This window comes from Pelodiscus sinensis, chromosome 32 (genome assembly GCF_052426305.1).
Source record: "Pelodiscus sinensis isolate ZL-2025 chromosome 32, ASM5242630v1, whole genome shotgun sequence".
NCBI lineage: Eukaryota > Metazoa > Chordata > Testudines > Trionychidae > Pelodiscus > Pelodiscus sinensis.
In genome coordinates this window covers 16,334,978-16,358,286 of record NC_143083.1, presented here as the reverse complement: position 1 = coordinate 16,358,286, position 23,309 = coordinate 16,334,978, and the positions used below count along the sequence as shown (strand labels likewise).

Here is a 23,309-nt window from a genome sequence, read left to right as displayed (position 1 = left end):
GAAGCAGCAGCAGGTCCTCAGCATGGGGTAATGAGTAAATACCCAGGGTGCTGGGTAAGGGTTGTAAAGCCTGCGCTGAAGCTTGCACTTGAGTAAGCTAGATCAAAATGAGCTTGGGCATGTCAGCTCAAGCTGCAGTCCCAGACCAAGACTGCAAATCCAGCATTTGGGGAACGATTCCCAGGCCCTGCTGCACAAGCAGTCACACCCGCTCTGGGAACCAGCAGGTCTCCGCCAGCCCTGGTCTCTGTGGTGTCACACCACAGCGATAGAGTCCCACGATACTCACAGCCTGCGCATATGCGCTGTACGGGCTGAACGGCAAGGCGAGAGATGGAGTGAAAATCCCCAGCTGCCCCACCATTTGCTGCATCCGACGTAGAGTCCTCTCCTTATCAGTGTCAGCAAACTTCACGACTAGACTGGAGGAGGCACCCTATGCACAGAGAGAGAGGAGACAGAGAGAGAGGGATGGAGAGAGAGAGAAGAGCACAGCAGTGAGGGCATTGGGCAGCACTGGCAGGAGAGGCAGCTCAGAGAGGGAGAGAGGAGGAGTGGCAGCAGAGCAGCGAATAGAGTGAAAGGCTCTGGCTGAGATCCAAACCTGGCTGGCCCATCGGGGGAGCCCTGCCCAGTCTCAGAAGTTGGTGACTGCGGCTACAGACAGGCCCACAAGAGAATGGGTTGCTGCAGCTGGGATGTCCAGGGCACCCAGCCACAGGTACAGCGCCGACCGTCCTGTTGCTCTCACACCCACACAGGACACACAGCTGCAGATATGGTTGTGTAAAGTGTTGGCACACTGGGCACATATGCACAACTGTGGATGCAGACAAACAAGCTACACACGCAGTCTCCTAGAATAGCGACTGCCATAGCAAGGCAGTCCCACAGTGCCCTGGGTGACATACAGAAAGAACGCACCATTATACAGTAACCATCATGCCACCACAAAGGACAGATGTTTTTTCCCACCCCAAAGTATGTGCAAAGCATTTACACCCATGCACACCATACCCCCAAATGCTCCCGATGACATGCACTCTGGGCACAGACACATGATCCTTTCAGTCATAGGACCCAGGGCACCCATTAATCACACCAATCCCAAATCAGTCACAGATACACAATTGCAAACACTGACATCCAGGCAACAAGATGCACATCAGGTTACATGCAACCACATGCATACAGGAGTTCAAATTCACACACATGCCTTTGCCCTGTCCACTCACAGCCAGAACTATCATGGCAAACACCACAACATGGCCGCCACGCCAGCCCTGCCTAGGATAGATGGGATACATTGGGCAGATCCAACCAAACACAGGCAGAGCAGAAACACACACACACACACACACACACACACACACACACACACACACACACACACACACACACACACACAGTCCCAGCCATACAGGACATAACACGTGTGTGCCTATTACGCTGATGTATGGGGCTGGGGATTCCCAGCTGCTGGTCACTTGAATAGAGATGGGGAACAGGAGACGTGGTGGGTACCTTGGACTCATACTCACAGGCATTGTCTGGCTGCCGTGCAGTGCATGGATTGCTGCCTGGGCCTCTGTGTGAGACGAGAACTTTACAAAGGCACAGCCTGGAAGGGACAGAGAGCAAAGGATACTAGAGGTGAGAGGGAGGCCAGGAGCCAAGCTCCACCTATGTACTGAGGAGCAGGCCCAAGGCTGGATCCAAACCCGCCCAGAGTCTGAGATCTGGAGCATGCTGCTCAGGTCAATCCTTACAAAGCATGCATTCCAGATGCAAGGCCAGAAGGCCAGATGGAGGCAGGGACTGGGAGGATGGCTTGGCAGGTGCTCCAGCTAATTCAGACAGATAGCTGGGCATGTTAATGTCTGCTGACCCAGGGACTCACCCCAAGCCATATTCCCCCTCTTTGATGCAGAGCTCTCCTCTTGCCCACCACCCTCCCTCTTTGGCTGGGAAACAGTCCTGATGTACAGAGCCACCCAGTGCAGAATGCAGGGGCTGCGGGGCATACCCCCAGCGCACAGGGACAGCAAGGCAGAGTCCCAATCCATGGAACAGGCATGACAGACAGAGGAGGTTCGCACCTTTACTGTTGCCATCAGGTCCCCGAAGCACGGTACATTCATCAATGACCCCAAAGGGTTCAAAGAGCCGGAGCACATCATCCTCTGACTGCTGCTTATTTAACATCCCCACAAACAGCTTCCTGTCCCCTAGGGGCAAATACAGAAACATCAACCTTCTGTGAGTCTCGCGGCTCAGAGGACATGGACATACGACATCAGGTTTGGAACACACTGGCAAGTAAGTTACTTTTCTCGAGTCCCAGTTCGTCCCAGGCCTCAATCCAATGAGGTTCCTGTTACACCAAGCAGGACTAATAACTCTTTGCATTTAGCTTCGTCCATCGGAGGCCTCAAAGCACAGCAGACGTTAAAGAGTGATACCTTGCAGCCCTCCCCTGCAAGGGGGTACTATCATCCCTAGGTGCCAAGACAGGAAACGTGATTTGCCTGACATTGCCCAGCGGGTCTGTGCAGAAGCAGGGAATGGAATGCAGAAGCCCAGGCTTCTAGTTTCCTGCCTCTAACTACTAGGGAGGGATTAGGACCCAGGAACCGTAACTTCCAGTCCCACTCCCCAACACACACACATGCTCTAGCCACTAGACTCTTCCGTTTCTTCAGTTAGAAAAAGAACACGGTGTCCTGGTTCCCAGTCTCCCGCTCTAGAATTTGGCACAAATACCAGGGAGATGGGTGGGTAAGAGAACAAAGGAAGTATGACGATCCACTCCATTCCCTCCCACTGTCCACAAGACATGTCTGGGCTCACCACTCTCCTGTGCTGAGGGAAAGGGGATGAAATGTACATGGCTACAACCTTAAGCAGTGAATCACTCTGGATTATTTAATGTTTAGGGAGATGCTCAATTCAAGGTTACTCTGGGAGCGTTTGTGAGGGACAAGGAGTGGTAGGGGTAAGAGACAACAATGGCATGCCTTCTCCCTACTCCACCCCCACCCTACTCCCTTCTACCTTACCACACACAAAGTGGCCCTGGATCTGGATCAACGCCTAGGCTCTGATGCTAACACCATATAGCAGATAGAATCATAGAATCATAGAATAATAGGACTGGAAGGGACCTCAAGAGGTCATCGAGTCCAGCCCCCCGCCCTCAAGGCAGGACCAAGCTCCATCTACACCATCCCTGACAGATGTCTATCTAACCTGTTCTTAAATATCTCCAGAGAGGGAGATTCCACCACCTCCCTTGGCAATTTATTCCAATATTTGACCACCCTGACAGTTAGGAATTTTTTCCTAATGTCCAATCTAAACCTCCCCTGCTGCACTTTAAGCCCATTACTCCTTGTCCTGTCCTCAGAAACCAAGAGGAACAAATTTTCGCCTTCCTCCTTGTGACACCCTTTTAGATATTTGAAAACCGCTATCATGTCCCCCCTTAATCTTCATTTTTCCAAACTAACATGGGGCCAGAGGGAAACATTGTGTCTGGTTGCACTGAAAGTGTGGAGGTCTGGTCTCTGGCTCACATCAGCCAGTCACTGACATTGTGTTAGACCCCTGACCCTCATGATGATTCTGCCCCCAACCTGAAGAAGGGTTGTGTCACTGAAACAGTTAAACATGCCCCCTGGAACATGCACCGGAGAAACATCCCACAGGGAATGACTGTGTCAGGAGGAGGTTTAGGAGGAGAAACAAGGGAGGGTTCCTTATTGTTAGTGACAGGATCAGAGGGGCCGGCTTCAAACAAAACCAACTGAATGTGACGTGTGTCAGGGAAAATAGCAAGAAGGCTGCTATCTGCTTGAGAGTGCAATGACCTGAAAAACAACAGGTCTGCAAGCTACAACCAAGCAGAGGGCTGGAGTGGGGGAGCCTTTCATGCTGCGGGCAGCACCCACCAGCTTAGAAAGTGGCTCCCCACCTTGGTAACCCAGTGCTCGTTCCTCCCTGCAACACGCACACCCAGGGACACGTGAGAGGAAGGCCCACGTGCCGGCACACACTTACACAAGAGCGCATTGGGAGACACATGCGCACACATAAATAATGGACGTGCCCACACAGGGGCTCATGCATGACCAGTAACATGCTTGCAGAGTGATGCTGCAGATGCTCTCACAGCCACGTTTCCAGAATGAAAGCGAGACGTGCAGACAGACAGATATGCATTCCTGCCGTATGGGCAGTGCGCAGAGACAGACGTACGGCTGCATGCTCAAGCACAAACACATGTATGCATGCACCCTGTACTCCCCCAGCCCAATTGCACAGCATGGGTCTAGTAAAATTTGAAGGTATTTTTATGGGACATGCTGCCCCCTGATCAACTTGATTGAAAGGATTAAAAGTCACGAGGTCTAACTCCGATCTATCTCACACCAAGCCATTGAATGACTTGATTTATAACTGTGTAAATGACAAGAAAATATAGTCCCATTTTTTTAAGACAAAATATCCTGTGCTGTTTGCAGTTCTCCCTATTATTAGAACAGCATTGAGTTTTAAACATTTCCCAGTGCTTGTCACTCTTTGGCCCTCTTCTATGCCCTTGGATAATGAAAATCAAGCGGACAGTTTCACTCGGCAACTTCATCTCATTGTGAGGATTTACTATTTGTACCATGGCAATGCCTAGCAACCTTATTCCAGAATCAGGACTCCATGATGCTATGTGTTTACAGCCAGCTAAGAAGACAGCTAGCCTCTGCCCCAGACAGCTCACAGGTGAGGCGTCAGGAAGCAACAGGTGGACAAGACAGACAAATGGCTTGGGGAGGGTGAAGTAATAAAATGGACGGAGTTTAACAAACAATTGAAATGTTCAGGGTCTCATGCACATATTCAAACACTGCAGGGTATATCTTCTTTAAAAACACATCTGTGCTGGATCAACATGGAAAACTATCAGGGAAAGATTTCTCTAGTTCTGAGTCACTGTAAAAAGTCTGGTCTTTTAACAAACACCTAATATTTGGGATGAAAATGACCTTTTGGAATCCCTTTAAACACATTCCTCAGACACCCAGGCCAGCAGGCCACTAACCAGTCCCAAGTTTCATGCACACGACTGCCCTTCCTGCCCAAAGGTGGTCAGAATAGGAGGGGGCAGGCAACTGGGGAGATATGTATATTTTTTATGTGTTAGGTTCATAGATCCCAAGACCAAGAAAGAACCAATGTGACCATCTAGTCTGACTCCCTGTAAAACATAAGCCATATAATTTAACCAAAATGATTCCTGTTTGAACAAGAGCATATATATCCAAACTCGATTTAACAATTGCCAGCCAGGGAGAATTTGGGTTGAGATTTGCTATAGCAAAAGTATTAGCAGTTTGGATCTGGATCTCATTTTATCCGAAGTGGGATTATTTTGGACAGGGAGGGGAGAATGAATGGGAAAGAGGAGGAGGGATTTCAGATAAACTGTTCCATTTTGGGCCTTTCCCATATTTTAATATGAATGTCTCTTGGTTGCAGTTGTCACTGCGAGACTGCGTCCGGATAAAGTAATATTTCTTTGGAACGAGAAGGCTGCGAACTTTCATGGGGTATATTTCAAAGGGGAACATCATCAATTTGAAAATGTGTCAGTTTTAAAAATCAATTGCATGTCATTTCAGGTTCTCTCCCAGATCCCTGAATCCCCTGCATATTTCCTTGTGGTTTCAGTATCACATTTTTTCCGAAAAATGTTCTGAAAAAAGAATGATACTAGGAAATGTTTACAGTGTCATTTTCACTTGGTGGTGTCTAATACACAAACTGGGGGGATAAGAGAGAAATACATTATTTTTTCACTTTAATCTTTTTCTGTTAATAGCAAGTTTAAAATGTGAAGGATTTTTGTGCTGATGCCATCCCTTTAATTAAAAACAAAGTTTAGTCATTAAAGCAAATCTCTCATCTCCCCCAACCACTCAGCTAATGATCTTGATTGTATTTTCCTCCTAAAAACTGCAGCTCGTCCTTTGGATACCTCATCTAGTTCCTGGTCCCTTCCTATTATGGGGGCATCACTCAGCAGCCACTTTGAAGCTGACCATCACTGGCTGAGTGCAGGTAGCATGCACACCCCCAGTTCTGCCGCTAGCCAAGCTACCAGGAATCCCTGGCATCCTGCACTGGGAGAAGAGCCCCCTAGATCTGAAGCATAGAGGCTGCTACATTACTGTCCTGGCCTATGCATCTATTGCAAGTCACGCACAGGTCCCTCGCTGTCTTTCTGAGTCAGCCACGCAGGCCCCCCTTTTCTCCACCTTCTTGCCAGCTCTTCTTTTTCACCCTCTGATTGGCAATTTCCCAGGCTGTCCAGCAAGCACGAAAATGGTCTCTTACCCTTGAGTGTTGGAGTTTGAGTTCCCATGGAAACCCATTCTCGGGTTGGGGAGAGGCGGGCACGAGGCGGGGCCTAGGCAGTGTGGATTTGTGATGGAGTGATGACGAGGAATACTGGAGGGGTTTTAAGGCTGAACGGTTCAGCCATTAGCAAGAGAAACAGCAGGGGCTGCTGCTCCTGTTTACAACCCAGTGGAATTAGGTCATCTGGCCAAACAGCTATTGGCAGAGATCAAAGGGGAAGAAAACAGAAGGGATGGCTACGGGACAGAGCAGCAACCCCCTTGTACAGCTCGTTATAAATGGGATGGTTCCCATGACAAATCTCACTGGGGACATGAGGAGCTTCCTCATGGCTAGCGAATACAGTGCTGGTGGGCTCCGGTAAGCAATCACAGCTCAGAACATCCGCATGTTCAGTGGCTCATGAGAAATCAAGCAGGCCCTTTCCACTGGGCTGGAAGTGGATGTAGGTGGGGAAGTGGCCAGGAAGCAACAGTCCACAATCCCTCCCTTGCAAAGGACCTGATGATGGAAGTCACTAAAGAAAGACCATGGCCGTGGGTGCAAAATGTTTCCTCATTCAGGGCCCTCCTTGCCCTCAAAAGGGATTGTAGGGCTCAGAGGACAGGCCTAACTCTCAGAGATGTGCAGCAAGCAGAGGAAAACAGAAGGGGGGAAGAGAACAGGGCTTTTCTTCCCCAGCTCCATCTGGGTAGTTAATTTACTGCCATGGTTTTAAAGCTGCCCCAGGCCTGGCGTTCATCTTTTTCTTCGTCATCATCATCATCATTATTCTTTTCTAAAATCTCTCAAACTCATGTCAATTGCTGATTATTTCTCCCTCACTCTGGCCTCGTTGTCTTGGTCTCATTAGCATTTCTCTTCTCCTCTGATCCTCTTCCTCTTTATGTTTTCTTACCTCTTAATCTTGCTTCTTGCTCTATGCTTCCCACTCTTCTCATCTGATTCCTTCCCTTTTTCTCCCCCCCCCCCGGTCCTGCAATTTATTTTGTCTTCACCCCTTTAGACAGGTTCTAGCTCTTCCTTCACTCCCAGTCTGACCTGTCTCTCCCCAGCCAGGGCTTCTTTCAAACTTTCCCAGATTATCAGCAGTTTGACTTCCCCCAGCTCAATTTCCCACCTGTCCCCTATAAGCCCCTCCCAAACCACTCTATTCTGTACAGGTTTTTATGCCACCCTTATCATCACCACAAGCACCTTCCAGCAGTGCATTAAACAACACAAGTTACATCTGTCACATGTGGTTTGTTTTCTTTCACACATCCGCTCTCCCGGGGTAGGACTCGGAGGTTTGTTTAGGTGGGGTTTTGTTTTGAAACGTATAGGGTGCTGCCATGTATGTCAGAGAAGGTAGATCAGAGAGGCATGCTGCCCACATGGAGTGGAAGGTGAGGAGGTTTATGATGATTCCTAAATCCTGGGAAATTTGTGCCATGCCTTGGACTGCTTCCCAAGAAAGCTCTGCCTCCTGCCCAGATGAGCTTTCCCCCTATTCTAGCCCAGCCAGCCTATCTTGTAATTGTACAAAAGCATCCTTCCTTTCTCAAGCTCTAAGGTACTGCCTGGAAGATGTGTTCTATAGAGGTTTAATAACATCTTTGCAATAATTCCTCTCCAAATACACTGATCTAGCCCACAAACACAGTCCTGCAAATCCATAGATAGACACTTTATACCTGCAGGTATCCACATCCATGGGTGTGCATTCAGAGATCTGCAGCTCATTTTTGCAGATACAAATGTGGGTGCAGATACAAATGTTTTTATCTGCAAATTTGTGGCTATCCACTTTATATTGGTGGGTATCCTCCTCTGCGGATGTTAATGTGGATGTCTGTGTCTCATTGTTGTGGATACAGTGCAGAGGCAGATACAAATTTTGTATCTGTGCCGGGCTCTACCCATCAAAGTCACTCAGCATGGGACTGATGGGTGGTCAGGAGTAAATTCAATTCCACTAGTGGACAAAAGGTGTCCTCAGTTAACCTGGAGGTCTTGTGTATGCTATGCAGCATAGCAGGATCCTAGGGCACTAAATGTGCCATATCCAATCACACCACTGGTCAATCAACCCTAGCAGCCTGCTTTCTGTCATGACATGAGCAGGGGAAAGATTCCTTTCCCAGTCATAATGCACATAACCAGTTATGTAACTTTTGTGTGCAGATGTGTAACTGTGCACATATGCTCGTTATAACCCTTATGTCTGCAGTGTCAGAGTCAGGAATATAATGATAATAATTAGCACCTCTTAAAGCACTTAAACCAGAGAGACATAAGGATCTTGCGCAAAAAGGGATTTTTACACAAAAAGGAAACATCCACACTGCTTGTTTTTGTGCAAAAACGGACCAGAAGATATTATGCCCTCGGAGAGAGGGCTTTGGTTTCTTCGACCACGGGACTCAGTTCCAGGCATGAGGATTGTTAGGAAGAGATGGGATCCACCTAAGCAAGAGAGGAAAGAGCATCTTCGCAAGCAGGCTTGCAAACCTAGTGAGGAGGGCTTTAAACTAGGTTCATTGGAGGACAGTGACCAAAGCCCTGAGGTAAATGAGGAAGTCGGACGCCGGGAAGAAACACAAGGAGGAATGAGCAACAAAGGAGGATCCCAATTCGAATGGAGAAGGTAGGGCAATCAACTGGTTATCTAAGGTGTTTGTACACAAATGCAAGAAGCCTGGGAAACAAACAGGAAGAATTAGAAGCCCTGGCCCAGTCAAAGAACTGTGATTTGATTGGAATAATGGAGACTTGGTGGGATGACTCACATGACTGGAGCGCTGTCATGGAAGGGTATAAACTGTTCAGGAAGAACAGACGGGGAGAAAAGGAGGAGGAGTTGCATTATATGCAAGAGAGCAGTAGGATTGCTCAGAGCTCCAGTACTTAGAGGGAGAAAAGCCTGTTGAGAGTCTATGGGCTCCTCCTCCATCAGAACGGACATGACTCTGATCGCCACTTCCTAGCTGGGATGAATCCAAGACGAATGTGGAAAATGGTCTGAGGCGCAGCTTTAACTTTGCCAACCAGCTGGGTCTGTGCCCCAGATTTTCACAAAGAGCAAGCCATGAGGATATGCAGGAGCACCCCACCGCAAGGGTGTGAACACAGTTAGAAACCACAGAGGTGAGATCATCCTGTGTAGAATGAGACTCACACCCAGACTGCTTTTGGTCAGTAGCACTTCCCTGACATTTTGCACAAGCTCTGGGTTCTTAGCTCCAACATCATGGCCAAATCTATGTAGCAGAATCTACATCCTGTCTCCTTAGATCTCCTACACCATTTCAGTGAGAGACAATATTCATCTCCCTGCTCTAAGCTGCAGTGTGGCTGTTAAACAGCTGTTCAGTTCCAGAGGTTGCTGCATTTCAGTGATGAATGAAGCGATCCCAGTATATCATCAGAAGGCTTTGAACGCCTTCAGGATGAAAGTTGCTATGGAAATGCTAGATATTATCCCTACCCTGCTGCTGAGAGAGAAGCAGGGCAGGTCCTTCTTTCAGCTCTGGTTGCATCCTCCTCTTCACCAAGGTCTCTCGCAAGAGGCAAGGCATTTCTGGGGGTTGCTGTTTCATTTTTTTCATTGGAGGATAGAGTTTCTCTGGTCCTTGTGGAAGCCGCTGTGTCCATGATGACAATAGCCATATTCCTCCTGCCATTGGCACAATAGGAGATGGAGGCATCTCAGACAGATGGGAGCTCTATTGAGCATGGGCCGATGGGAACCTGCTCCTGACTCCTCATTAATTCCTACACTGTCATTCCCAGACAGGAAGGAAGATTTGCAACATCAATACAGGGAAGAAGAGGAAGGGAGGGGGATTTTTCTGCCTCTCTCTCAAGCCCGTTAATAGTTGCAGTGCAGGGCAGTGTGGAGGAGTGTTGGCTGCACAAGGCCCTGGTGTGGAATACAGGGGTCAGTATGGAGTTCCTAAATGCAAGCAGGACTTTGGGCTAACGGGCCATAGTCATGTAGTATGGATCTAAGTGGAATCTAAATGAAAATCACTATTCTTCTCCCATGCCACAGGTACACACTTCATTGTAAACCCCTGTTACCTCTTAAACGTCAATAGCAAATTCTCTGTCCCACAGTGAAAAACTGCAGGCTAATTCTGGGCCTGTCAGCTACTCCAAACCTCTCCCCTCTATGTGGCTGCTGTGATGTCATGTGTATGTTATTTATAGATTTATTGAAGACAATTTGAAACAAAATTAATAAACCTAGAAAACTGGGACTTCTGTCTTCCAGATTTGAATTTCTCAAAACAGTGCGCATTTTGATTAATAATAATAATAATAATAATAATAATTTTTAATACTAATAAACAGGAAAGTGCCATTAATTTTTTTCCCTAGGTTTCTTCTTGGAAAAACAGGAGCCCTTTGGAATGGAAACAGGTGTCGCACCCAAAAAAACAGATTTTGTTTCCAATGCAAAACAAGTCCCAGACATTTTGAAATGCAAAATCCTTTGGGCTGAAAATAGATTTGCATTTTAAAAAGTGAAATCTTTTTTGTGCCACATTTTTCTAAAAACGTGAAAAATGGCCATTTTGGCACCAATGCCATTGGAGGGGAAAAGGAAAGGGAAATCCTCCTCTGTTTCAGAGTGATGAAATGGAAACAAGCTTTTCAAAAAAAATACAAAATTAAAGGAATATTTTTTATTCCTTTCTCCCTCCTCTAACAACTTGGGAAGTGTCTGAGATACTTTGTGATGGAAGTTGCTATGGAAATGTAAGATAATATTAATATTTACTACAATAGTCACTGGGATATTTTCTAAAATAATAAAAATGTGATTGTAGGGAAGGCAAAAATAATTAAGCATCAGCTTGTGATACTCCTACTCCATTTGAATAGTGCCTTCCTCCAGGAGCACTGGCCTACCAAAGTCAGTGGCATTATTTGTGTGGTAACCTAATAGGCTGTTGGCTGTAATGAGACCATATTCTGGTCCTACACAGTGAAAGAAATGTCTTCTGCAAACACCGCTGACAGCTTTGAACTCAATGAAATGGTCTAAGAAGCAGCATGTCTTCTTTTGCTCCCCACGGAGCAAAGTGGACCCTTAATTATTATTTTGGCCAGCCACTACAATGTACTCAGTGCTTTTACAGCCAGGCAAATGCATGGTCCCGGCTCACAGGAAATTATGGTCCAGCACAGATGCAACAAGCTGAGACACAGTGAGGCCCTGATCCTGCACTCAGATCCTACCAGGAGGATTCCTGCACCCATGGGGCCCTTCATGGGAGGGCAGCAGTTAGACTCAGATTGCAGCATCGAGGCCTTAATTAGGCATGGTGGGATTCAATTTTAGATTGGCAAATGTCGGCGATCATTCTCATCTTCTCTCCCCACTCAAGTGTTGCGGTCCTTGGCAGAGTTCCCTGGGCAGCTTGAGAGGAAGAGCTGGCTGAATATTAACTCCACTCTTCCCAACATATCAGCAAGCACCTTTTCAGGCATATAGCTCTCTGGCTGCCTAAATCCATGTGCTCTTTAGCGCAGGTACATAGTTCTAGGCAGCGCAGCCTTTTTTCTTCTCTAAGGAAGAATTTCCATCACTGACAAGGGACATTTACAGAGATGGGGGAGTTATTTTTTTCAATATGACTTAAGAGCTCCATAAAGGGGCATGAGTTTATCTTTCTATTTATTTGTATCGGTGTATGTATGGACTTGTGAACATGGCAATGCGAATGCACTCATTCCTACCAGTGTGGTGCACGGAAGTTTTTATGTATATGTAAAAGAGTTTGTTTGACGTCTGTTTGGGTGTCCATATAGATGGGTATCTGTGAATATTGCTATGTAACCATATACTTGAGTTTGTGTGTAGTGTCTGTGAGCATGTTCACATGGTTTCTTGTGCGTACGAGTTTTTGTAGCTCTAGCAAAGCCTTCCATAGCCCAGACTTTCATAGAAAAAAATCAATGGGTGTTAGGTCCTTTGAAGATCTGTGCCTAAGTGACTTAGGATGGTCTCTTCTCCCACCTCTTGCTTTCTACAAGCTCTATGCTTGCATTTCTATTAGAGTTCTTTGAATGGGGTTAACAAACATGCACACAAGGGGGATCCAGTAGATATAGTATACTTAGATTTTCACAAAGCCTTTGACAAGGTCCCTCACCAAAGGCTCTTGTGTAAATTACATGGCCATGGGATAAGAGGGAAGGTCCTTTCTTGGATTGAGAACTGGTTAAAAGACAGGAAACAAAGGGTAGGAATAAATGGTAAATTTTCAGAATGGAGAGGGGTAACTAGTGATGTCCCCCAAGGGTCAGTCCTGGGACCAATCCTTTTCAACTTATTCATAAATGATTTGGAGAAAGGGGCAAGCAGTGAGATGGTAAAGTTTGCAGATGATACAAAACTGTTTAGGATAGGCAAGACAGAAGCAGACTGTGAGGGACTCCAAAAAGATCTCACCAAACTGAGTGATTGGGCAACAAAATGGCAAATGAAATTTAATGTGGATAAGTGTAAAGTAATGCACATCGGGAAAAATAACCCCAACTATAGGTACAGTATGATAGGGGCTAATTTCGCTATGACAAATCTGGAAAGAGATCTTGGAGTTATCGTGAATAGTTCTCTGAAAACATCCACATAATGTGCTGCGGCAGTCAAAAAGGCAAATAGGATGCTAGGAATTATTAAGAAAGGGATAGAAAATAAGACACAGAATATCTTACTGCCCCTGTATAAAACTATGGTACGCCCACATCTTGAATACTGGGTACAGATGTGGTCTCATCTCAAAAAAGATATTTTGACCTTGGAAAGGGTTCAGAAAAGGGCAACTAAAATGATTAGGGGTTTGGAATGGGTCCCATATGAGGAGAGGTTAAAGCAACTGGGACTCTTCAGTTTTGAAAAGAGGAGACTGAGGGGGGATATGATAGAGATATATAAAATCATGAGTGGCGTGGAGAGGGCGGATAAAGAAAAGTTATTTATTAGTTCCCTAAATAGAAGAACTAGAGGACACCAAATGAAATTAATGGGTAGCAGGTTTAAAACTAATAAAAGAAAGTTCTTCTTCACACAGCGTGCAGTCAACCTGTGGAACTCCTTGCTAGAGGAGACTGTGAAGGCTAAGACTATAACAGAGTTTAAAGAGAAGCTAGATAATTTCATGGAGGTTAGGTCCATAAAAGGCTATTTAGCCAGGGGATAGAATGGGTGTCCCTGGCCTCTGTTTGTCAGAGGCTGGAGAGGGATGGAAGGAGACAAATCGCTTGATCCTTGTCTTTGGTCCACCCTCTCTGGGGCACCTGGTGCTGGCCACTGTCTGTAGACAGGATACTGGGCTAGATGGACCTTTGGTCTGACCCAGTATGGCCGTTCTTATGTTCTTATTTTCAGAGTAGCCTAAGGGAGTTGGATGCCTGATACACACTGAAATTTAGACATCTGATTCCCTTAGGCACATCTGAAAAGTCTAGCCTCTGATTGGAATACGTGACTATTAATAGCTGACTTTTTAATTTCCTGCTGATGGGAACCCTGAAATCAATACAAATGAAATAATCATTTAAAACAAAAATCAAACCCTTCCAATCCTAGACACGGCACCTGTGATGTTCCATTTTAAAGCGGAAAACATCCCCACGCAAATTCACCAGCCCTACCCAATTCCTGTAACAGGCAGCAGGGAAGGGAGGATAGATGCAGGAGTGTGGGAGGAAGAAGAAATGCACAGTGAAGACAGGGAAAAGCAAGAAAAAGGATCTGTTCATTTGCGACAGCGGGAGGGGGAAGGGGGGTTGCACTTGCTCCATTGAAAGAATGGCATCTGACAGGGGCGTGATCTCTAGTGTAAAGTAACACAGCTCTCCACATATTCCAGGTCATAACCACTTAGCATATGTTACTGCTGTCACGCTAATACTTGCTAGGCCAAGGGGCTAACCTACACTGCTGAGGAGAGCTGTGCAAATAGCTGTTGATCGTACCAAAAAACCTGTTTCATTTCTCGGGGAGGGGAGGTTATTTAAAAAAAAATTCCAAGACAAAACACATTTCCAATATGAAACACTGGAATGTTTAGATATGTTTCTGCTTTTTTTCTTTCATTTTTATTTTGACTGAATGAGTTGGTGAATTTGACCCCAAAATCTGGGCAACCCAAATCTGCTTTTTCTATTGAGAAAAGGTTCCAATGAAACATCTGGCCCAGTGCCATGCTTGAGCCTGCTCCAAACACCCTTGTCATGCTTCCCGCTGCTCCTGTGCCTGTCCAGGGCTGGTGCTCTGCTTAGTTCCCAAGTATGGCACATGTAGCTTACACCTGGGGCCTAGCAGGGAAGCTGTGGGCCTGGCGAAGTCTTACAATGGTGCACTTGGGCATGGAGCTCCCAACAGTACCAAACCAGGAGCTCCCAACAGTAGCCCTTTTGTTGTAGCCATAACCCAAACCCAGGCCCATAATAGCCTGTAGGAGTGCATGAGGAGGTAAAGCAAGGGCAGGCCACTCACTTTGTCTCTCAGCCTAGCAAGAATGGGCCAGGAAGGCAACTCACAACAGCCAGCTGCCAGCAAAACAACAGGGAGCAATAACAAGGAGAGATGACAACTACCTCCACGGCTCTCGCTGTCCGCTGGCTTCACCTGGATTGGACGGGCCATCTGCAAGGAGAGAGAAATACAGGGCATGAGCATGTCAGGCACATGGTGGCAGCAGCAGCACTGGAGATTTAGCAGCGCTGCCAGAGGCAAGAGAGATGCAGCTGGGAATATTACCACCTCCCCATAGGAATGCCCTCAGGCCTGTGCAGTGGTATAAAGCCTTGGGCACCCATCGAGTGGCCCCTTTTCCCACTCTGCCAGTAGATGCCTGTCATGCCAATCAGGAGGGATACCGTGGAGATATGGAGATGGCATGGCTACAAGACAAGAGCCATGATGTGATTGCAAGTCAAGACTTTCAGCAAGGAACCAAAGCAGCTCTCATATCTTCAGAAAGAAATGCAGTCCTTCCCCTCCTCAGTAACCTGGAACATTCCTTTCAGTATACACAGCCTACACAAAGGAACCTTGCATCTTCCAGACAGCCGATTGCTGGCTGAGAAAGACTCAAGGCCTTGAAGGAAACAGTTAATCATTTCAGAATCTAATATCCAGAGAGAAAAATGGTCCAGTGGTTGAAGAAAAAGCTTGGGGACCTGTGAGCTATTTTGAACTTTGGCACTGACTCAGCATAGCCTTGGGCAAGTCACTTAATTGAGCCCTGGTTTCCATTTCTCTCTCTTTTTCTCTGTAAAATGCCAGGAAATAATACGTCTGTCCTTGATGGGGCCATGTTTCACTATTGCTCCTATGGAGAAGTGAGATCCTTGAGGGAAAACTCTAGAGAAAGATTATGAACTTCTTCTAAAGACACTAGCGGGACCTCAAAGCACCATCCACACATCAGAGGAGGTGGTTACCAAATGTCACAAACCTCTCTAGATTTAAAAAAACTTTTGGACTCTGCACTCATCTCACTAAGTCAACAGGAAGAGAAGACAACTGGGTCATTATGGGCACCAAGCGGGGAAGCTTTTCAAAGCACCAAGGCTGTGTCTAGACTACATGGCTCCATCGACGGAGCCATGTAGATGAGGGTTGTAGGCAAAGGGAAATGAAGCGGTGATTAAATAATCGCCGCTTCATTTAAATTTACATGGCTGCCGCGCCGAGCCGACAAACAGCCCGCCGAGTCTGGTCGCTCCCCTGCCGACATCAAAGCCCTTTGTCGGCAGCCCCATTATTCCTCGTGGGATGAGGTTTACCAGGGCTGCTGACAAAGGGCAGCCATGTAAATTTAAATGAAGCGGCGATTATTTAAATCACCGCTTCATTTCCCTTTGCCCAATAAACAAATCTACATGGCTCCGTCGATGGAGCCATGTAGTGTAGACGTACCCCAAGTGACTAAGGAGTCCTGGGTTCCCTTTTTCAAAAGCAGTTTTGATGCTTGGGAGCCTTCATTGCATTGAAAGCAAATTCACAAGCAATATACTTTCTCCTCCCTCAAGGAGCCCATCATCGGAAGCCTTCAGAGTTGGGTTCTCTTGGCAAGAAGCTCATTTCCAGAACCACATGAGACCAAATTCAGCAGCCCAAGTCCATATTCAGGCAATGTTCTCACTAACCCATTGACTTGAGTTGTTGGTTTTTTGTTTGGGTTTTTTTTTTTTTTTTTTTTTGCCTGAGCAAGATCTGCTCATGTCCTAGAGAATCAGCTTCTTGACTAAGTTAGGTGGCTTAAACCACAACCATGAGAAAAATATATAATGATGTTAAGTGACAAAAAGAAGTCTTTAAAATCTCACAGGCCAATTCTCGCCTACTAACAATCCCCCAGCCTGAAGCAAATCCTTTTCAGCAGTCATACATCACACCTGAAAAACACTCACCCAGGAACCTACCCCTGCAACAAATCCCATTGCCAACTCTGTCCACATATCGATACAAGGGACGCCATCACAGGACCTAACCACATAAGCCACAACATCAGGGCTCATACAACTGCACATCCTCTAACGTAATATATGCCATCAAGTACCAGACAGTCTCTACAACAAAGGATAAATGGACACAAATCAGACATCAGAAATGGTAACACACATAAACCTGTAAGGGAACAGTTTAACCTACCTGGACACTCAACCATTGATTTAAAAGTAGCCATTCTTCTACAAAGGAACATCACCACCCAATTACAGAGAGAGACTGCAGAACTGGAATTCATCTACAAATTTGACACTTACCCATGGCTTCAATAAAGACAAACTGGTTAATGCACTAAAAAGCCAAATTTCCTTGCCTTTGACATCTGCATTTTCACATCAAAAGCTATGAACAGAATGCATCCAGCCTTAATTAGCTTGATTAACAGGTTCTACAATTATATATATATATAACTGGAAGGGACCTCAAGAGGTCATCGAGTCCTGTCCCCTGCCCTGCCCTCACGGCAGGACCCAGTACTGTCAAGATCGGGGATGGCCAACCCGTTAAAGACGAAAAGCCAAAATAGTGGTGGATAGAGTGTGAAGAGCCACGTACTGGGGGGGAAGAGAGGTTGTTGAGAAAAAAAATGTGTCGGGGGAAAACAGGTACCAGTACACCATCCCAGAGCATACCATCACAAAAAAAGCACTGGAAAGGGGTGAGAGGTGCAAGCTCTGGGAGGGGATTTGGGTGCAGGAGGAAGTAGAGAAGAGGATGCTGGCTCAGAGAGGGAGCTCCAGGCTGGGGAGTGTTGGGATCAGGTGGAGGGTTGGGGTGCTGAGCAAGCTGCAGGCTTGTGACTGTGAGGGTGCAGGAGTTTGGGCTGGGGTGCATGAGGGGCTCGGGGCAAGGAGGCTGGGAGTATGACGGGCTCAGGACACAGATTTGCAGTGTGGGGATGGTGCAGGAGTGTTGTGGCAGAAGACTGGGGATGTGGAGGTGCAGGAGTTTGGGGATGTGAGAGGCTCAGGACAGGCAGTTCTAGTGTATGATAGGCTCAGGTTTGGGGCCTGGGGCGGTACAGGAGTGTTATTATGCTGCAGCCAGGTGGGGGCTTGGCAGTCAGGTTTCATTTTTAAATAAAATATTAAGTCAAACACAAAATGTTTCAGTGTTGTCTTTATTTATGAGAGGGGCGGGGAACCTGTTTTGAGTCAGGGGTCACTTACCCACAGAAAAGTCAGTCAGGGCCACACAAGTGAGATGCAAAAAAACAACCAGTCCAAAACCCCCCAAGCCTTACTAATGTGGCCCCAACTGTGCTGGTGGGGGCAGGGGACAGTGTGCTGGGGTAGGCTGCTGGTGGATGCTGGGGCAGGGTACTTGTGGGGGGTCTAGCCAGGGGGAGAGGACAGACACAGCTGGGGCCAGTACCTGGGGATCCTGGGTCTCAGGAAGCACACTGGCTGCTCTTCCCCTTCCCTTCCCCAGGCACCCCCCACTCTAACCCAATCCCCTTCCCTTTCCCCAGAGCCAGGCACACCCCCCCCCCAACCAATCCCTCTCCCCTTCCCCAGAGCCAGGCACTCCCCCTCCCCCCCCCGAACCCAATCCCCTTCCCCCCGCTCTAATCTACTTCTCGTGTCCTGGAGGCAGAGGCAGAGCCGCTGCCGCCGCTACAGCCACACACATCTCCCTCTAGGCTCTGGGGTGGGTGCACTGAGTGGCTGGCATGCCATGTGCACCCCCCCCCCCCAACTCCCAATCCCCCTCCCCTCCCCTTTTCCAGAGCCAGGCATCTCTCCTTGCTCTAACCAAATTCCCCTCCCCCACTAACCTTATGCACATATCCTGGCGACGCTGGTGCTAGCGCTGCACCCAAAGCCACTGCCTCTGTCTGCGCTCAGTGGCTAGCACGTGCAGGCTGGGATGCTGTGTGCGACCCGGCCTGCACGTGCAGGATATGATGCAGTGCGCCAGGGGCCTGGCCGTGAGGGCGGCTGAACTGAGCGGTTCCGGGTTCCGTCCTGGCTCCATCAGGAGCCACAATATTTTCTTTGAAAGCCTCATGCAGCTCGCAAACAGCAGGTTGGCCACCACTGGTCTAGGTCATCCCTGATAGATGTCTATCTAACCTGCCCTTAAATATCCAGAGTTGGAGATTCCACAACCTTCCTAGATAAATTATTCCAGTGTTTAACCACCCTGACAGTTCGGAAGTTTTTCCTAATGTCCAACCTAAACCTCCCTTGCTGCAGTTTAAGCCCATTGCTTCTTGTCCTGTCCTCAGAGGCCAAGGAGAAGAATTTTCCCCCTCCTCCTTGTGACACCCTTTTAGATACTTGAAAACTGATATCGTGTCCCCTCTTAGTCTTCTCCTTTCCAAATTAAACAAGCCCAATTCTTTCGGTCTTCCTCCTAGCTCATGTTCTCTAGACCTTTCATCATTCTAGTTGCTCTTCTCTGGACCTTCTCCAATTTCTCCACATCTTTCTTGAAATGTGGTACCCAGAACTGGACACCATACTCCAATTGAGGCCTAATCAGAGTAGAACAGGAGAATGTCTTCTTCTGGTGTGTTGCTCACAACGCTCCTGTTAATGCCTCCCAGAATCATGTTTGCTGCTGCTTTTTTTTTTTCTTTTTTCGCAACAACATCACGCTGTTTGCTCATATTTACCTTATGGTCCACTATGACCCCCATATCCCTTTCTGCAGTACTCCTTTCTGGACAGTTGTTTCCCATTCTGCATGTGTGAAACTGATTGTTTGTTCCTAAGTGAAATACTTTGCATTTGTCCTTATTAAACTTCATCCTGTTTACCTCGGACCATTTCTTCAGTTTGTCCAGATCATTTTGAATTATGACCCTATCCTCCAAAGCAGTCACAACCCCTGCTACCTTTGTATAATCTGCAAGCTTAATAAGCATACTCTTTATGCCAATATCTAAATCGTTGATGAAAATATTGAACAGCACCAGCCCTAAAACAGACCCCTGCGGAACCACTTTTTATGCTTTTCCAGCAGGATTGTGAACCATTACTAACTACTTTCTGAGAATGGTTATCCAGCCAGTTATGCACCCACCTTATAGTAGCCCCATTTAAGTTGTATTTGCCTACTTTATTGATAAGAATATTGTGCTAGACCGTATCAAATGCCTTACTAAAGTCTAGGTATACCAGGTCCACAGCTTCTCCCTTATCCACAAGATTCATTATCCTATCAGAGAGAGCTATCAGATTGGTTTGACATGATTTGTTCTTTACAAATCCATGTTGGCTGTTACCTGTCACCTTATTATCTTCCAGGTGTTTGCAGATGTATTCCTCGATTACTTGCTCCATTATCTTTCCTGGCACAGAAATTAAACTAACTGGTCTGTAGTTTCCTGGGTTGTTCTTATTTTCCTTTTTATAGATGGGCACTATATTTGCCCTTTTCCAGTCTTCTGGAATCTCTCCTGTCTTCCATGGTTTTTCAAAAATGATAGCTAAAGGCTCAGATACCTCCTCCATCAGTTCGTTGAGTATTCTAGGATGCATTTCATCAGGCTCTGGTGACTTGCAGACATCTAACTTTTCTAAGTCATTTTTAACTTGTTTTTTTTTTTGTTTTTTTGTTTTTTGTATTTTAAACCTACTCCATTCCCACTAGCATTCACTGTGTTAGACATTCCTTCATCAGATTTCTTGCTGAAGACCAAATCATTAAGAAGTCCTTCTGGAGCCAGGAACCCTTCGGCGGCCGAGCCGCCCCGTGGCTCCTCCTCTCTCCGGCTCTCCCCTAGCGGATGGAGTAGCTGCCGAAATCCTGGCCAGTCCTGCCCGATCACCACCGGGTAGGGTAGGGTGGACCTTTCCCCACTCTCCATCGTTGTTCTCTTTGCCCGTCTGCCAGCCGTACCAGCGCGGAAGGATACGCCTGGACATCTCCGTGCACGCAGCGCTCCCTCCCCTCGTCCAGCCGGGACGAACTCTTCTCGCACCAAGGTGACGGCGGAGCCTGAATCTACTAGGGCCTGCACCCTCCTTCCTTCCACGGCTACTGTGGCCAGCACGGGGGCCCCCAGTGTTGGTACTAACTGGGGTTCTTGACCCCTGCCCAGCTGGCCCAGGGTGCAGTCCATCAATGGGCAGTCCCTCTTATAGTGTCCCTCCTGACCGCATTGGAAACAGGCCCCTCAGCTTGGGGCCCTTTTCTCCCCGGCGCCTTCTTTGGGGTTGGCCTCCTTTCTCCTATAGATAACACCCGTTGAACCCTTGGGTACCCTAGTGGGTGTGCCTCGGTGCCCACATTCTCTACCACGTGTGACGGTGCCCGCTATGGGCGCGAGCTCGTGCCCCTCCCCGGGGGTCACGGCCCAGCGAGCCCGCTGTCTTATTGGTCCCTCATGTGCCTCTAAGGCTGTGGGCGTGAGCTCCGGCCGGCCCTCCCCTCCTCCTCCGGAGGCCCGGCGGGGCCCTGCAGGCCCTAGTCCACGTTGTGGGCGGGGCTAGGGGGACCCGGGCCCGCCCTCTCCACCGGGTCCCAGCCCGGGACCCTAAGGGCTTGGGGGCTACCACTTCCTCATCTGGCTGACGGGGTTCCAACCCGTAGCGTGTCAGCCTACGGGCGCCAAAAGGCCCCTGTGCCAGGCTGCTTCCTAGCCGCCCCCGTGGGGTCGCCCCTGACCCTCGAACCGCCTGGCCTCACCTCTTCGCCCACGGCGCCGGGTCCTTGGGTCGAGTGCTCCCCCGACGTCCTGCTCGTCCGACTCCACCACGGCGGGAGGGATCGTCTCCGCGGCGTCCCTCCTGGATGCCGGGGCCGGGACCTCCTTTTATATGCCCCGCTTCCGCCCTTGGCGGCGTGGGCGTCCCCGCGCCAGCACGCAGGGGGCGGGGCTGTCTCCCGGTGTGCCCTGCCAGGGGCACGCACGTCCGGCTCGCTCCACCGGCCCCTGGCGCCTGCACCCGCCGCTGGTCTTTGCTCTCCGCCGCCAGCGGCAGGCACGTTTCCCCGCTGATGGGCTGGCGCAGCCGTGCCTCCCGGGGTCTCTGCCGGCGGCGGGGCTGCTCCCCATCTCGCTCTAGTGCGGGCCGCTGCTGGCCCGTCACAATGCTATAGACTACCCGCATTTTCCTCCCTTCCCCCACTAGCAAATTTTTTAGCAGGCTGGCCAGCAGCCCAGCTCAGTTCTGGCTTGTGACGAGTCCAGGACCTCTCCCTGATGCAGCTCTGCATTTAAAGTGTATTAGGAGCCAGGCAGGCAGGCAGCCCGGATCAGTCAGGACTGGCCTTACCATGAGGCGAACTGAGGAGGCCACCTCAGATGCCAGACTGGGGGGAGGGCACCACTAGGACCCAGAGGATTGAAAGTTGTGTCTGCTGATGATGCATACATATTCTCTCTGCTCTAGATGCACAGAGATGGTGGAGTTCCATGAGAAGAGTAGGACAGGAAGAAGGCAGAATTGAGACCTTTCAAAGTTTTGGCCCAAGCGAGGGGGTACGGGGGAGTCATTTGAGCTCCCCGCCTCAGGTGCCAAAATGTTGTGGGCCAGCCCTGGGCTCAGTCCTTCTTCATGCTGAGTCTGGAAGCTACCTCCGCTGCAGCTCTACATTTAAAGTGTATTAGGAGCCAGGTGGCCAGGGAGCCTGGCTCAGTTCCAGCTCACGCCAGGTCCAGGATCTCAGGCACCCCTCAGACAGGGGCTGTTGCCATCCTGTGCTGTTGCCTCTTTATCAGAGGCAGCAGCCCGGGGCGACAGGCAGTCGATCCGCAAGGGGAGCTGTTTTCTACACTGGCTCCCCTCACATACCAGCTGATACAAAGGCAGCAGCGCGGATTGGCAGAGAGCTCCTCAGGAGCGGGGCCCTAGCACACTGGCTGCTGGCCCCGCCCCCAGGGACTATAGAATAGTCGACTAACCGATAAGAATTTATGAGGTTACTTGACTAGTCAATGAATCGATATTTAACATCCCTAGCCTGCACCTGACCACTCTGGTCACAAGGGCCAAAGCTGAACTTCAAGGACTTCAGACCGGTAACCTGAGCTCTCGGGCTTTGGCTTCGGCCCTCGGTGGGGGTCTTAGGTTTCAGCAGGTCTCAACCAGCCCTAGCAACCCCATTCAAAGGGTCCTGACCCAGTTTGAGAACTGTCACTGTAGAGCAACGCGCCTTCCCTTAGCTGGGCCTGGGACTCGTTCATCCCCATATTGCTATGTACTGGTTTAGAGCACCTCCGGCCCTAGCCACCCTGCAAGGAGCACGCTCCTGCATAAGCGAGGCAGCTGTAGTCAGCCCAGCTCTGACTCCCTGGGGTCTCTCGGGTGTCTCGGCTCCCAGTGCAGAACTTACTTCCAGACCGCTTTGTTATCCCCCCATACACCCTCCTGAGAGACCTGAGCAAGGCTGCCTGCATCAGCAATCTGTGCAAGCCTACGGGCGG

General features: G+C 48.6%; 1 protein-coding gene across 7 annotated transcripts in view; it reads right to left on the bottom strand.

Moving 5' to 3' along the window:
* The window catches only part of CELF5 (CUGBP Elav-like family member 5), a 96,625-nt gene that overhangs the window by 20,186 nt on the left and 53,130 nt on the right, over nt 1-23,309 (bottom strand). For 4 of the 7 annotated variants that reach the window (XM_075902532.2, XM_089775000.1, XM_075902531.2 and 1 more), the window contains 4 exons: nt 15,010-15,061; nt 2,100-2,228; nt 1,542-1,621; nt 290-436 (listed from right to left, as the gene is read on the bottom strand). In XM_075902532.2, coding sequence (XP_075758647.1) covers nt 290-436; nt 1,542-1,621; nt 2,100-2,228; nt 15,010-15,061 — 408 coding nt within the window. The remainder of the gene's footprint in view (nt 1-289; nt 437-1,541; nt 1,622-2,099; nt 2,229-15,009; nt 15,062-23,309) is intronic. The other 3 variants (XM_089774999.1, XM_014571047.4, XM_089775001.1) reach the window with 2 other exon arrangements.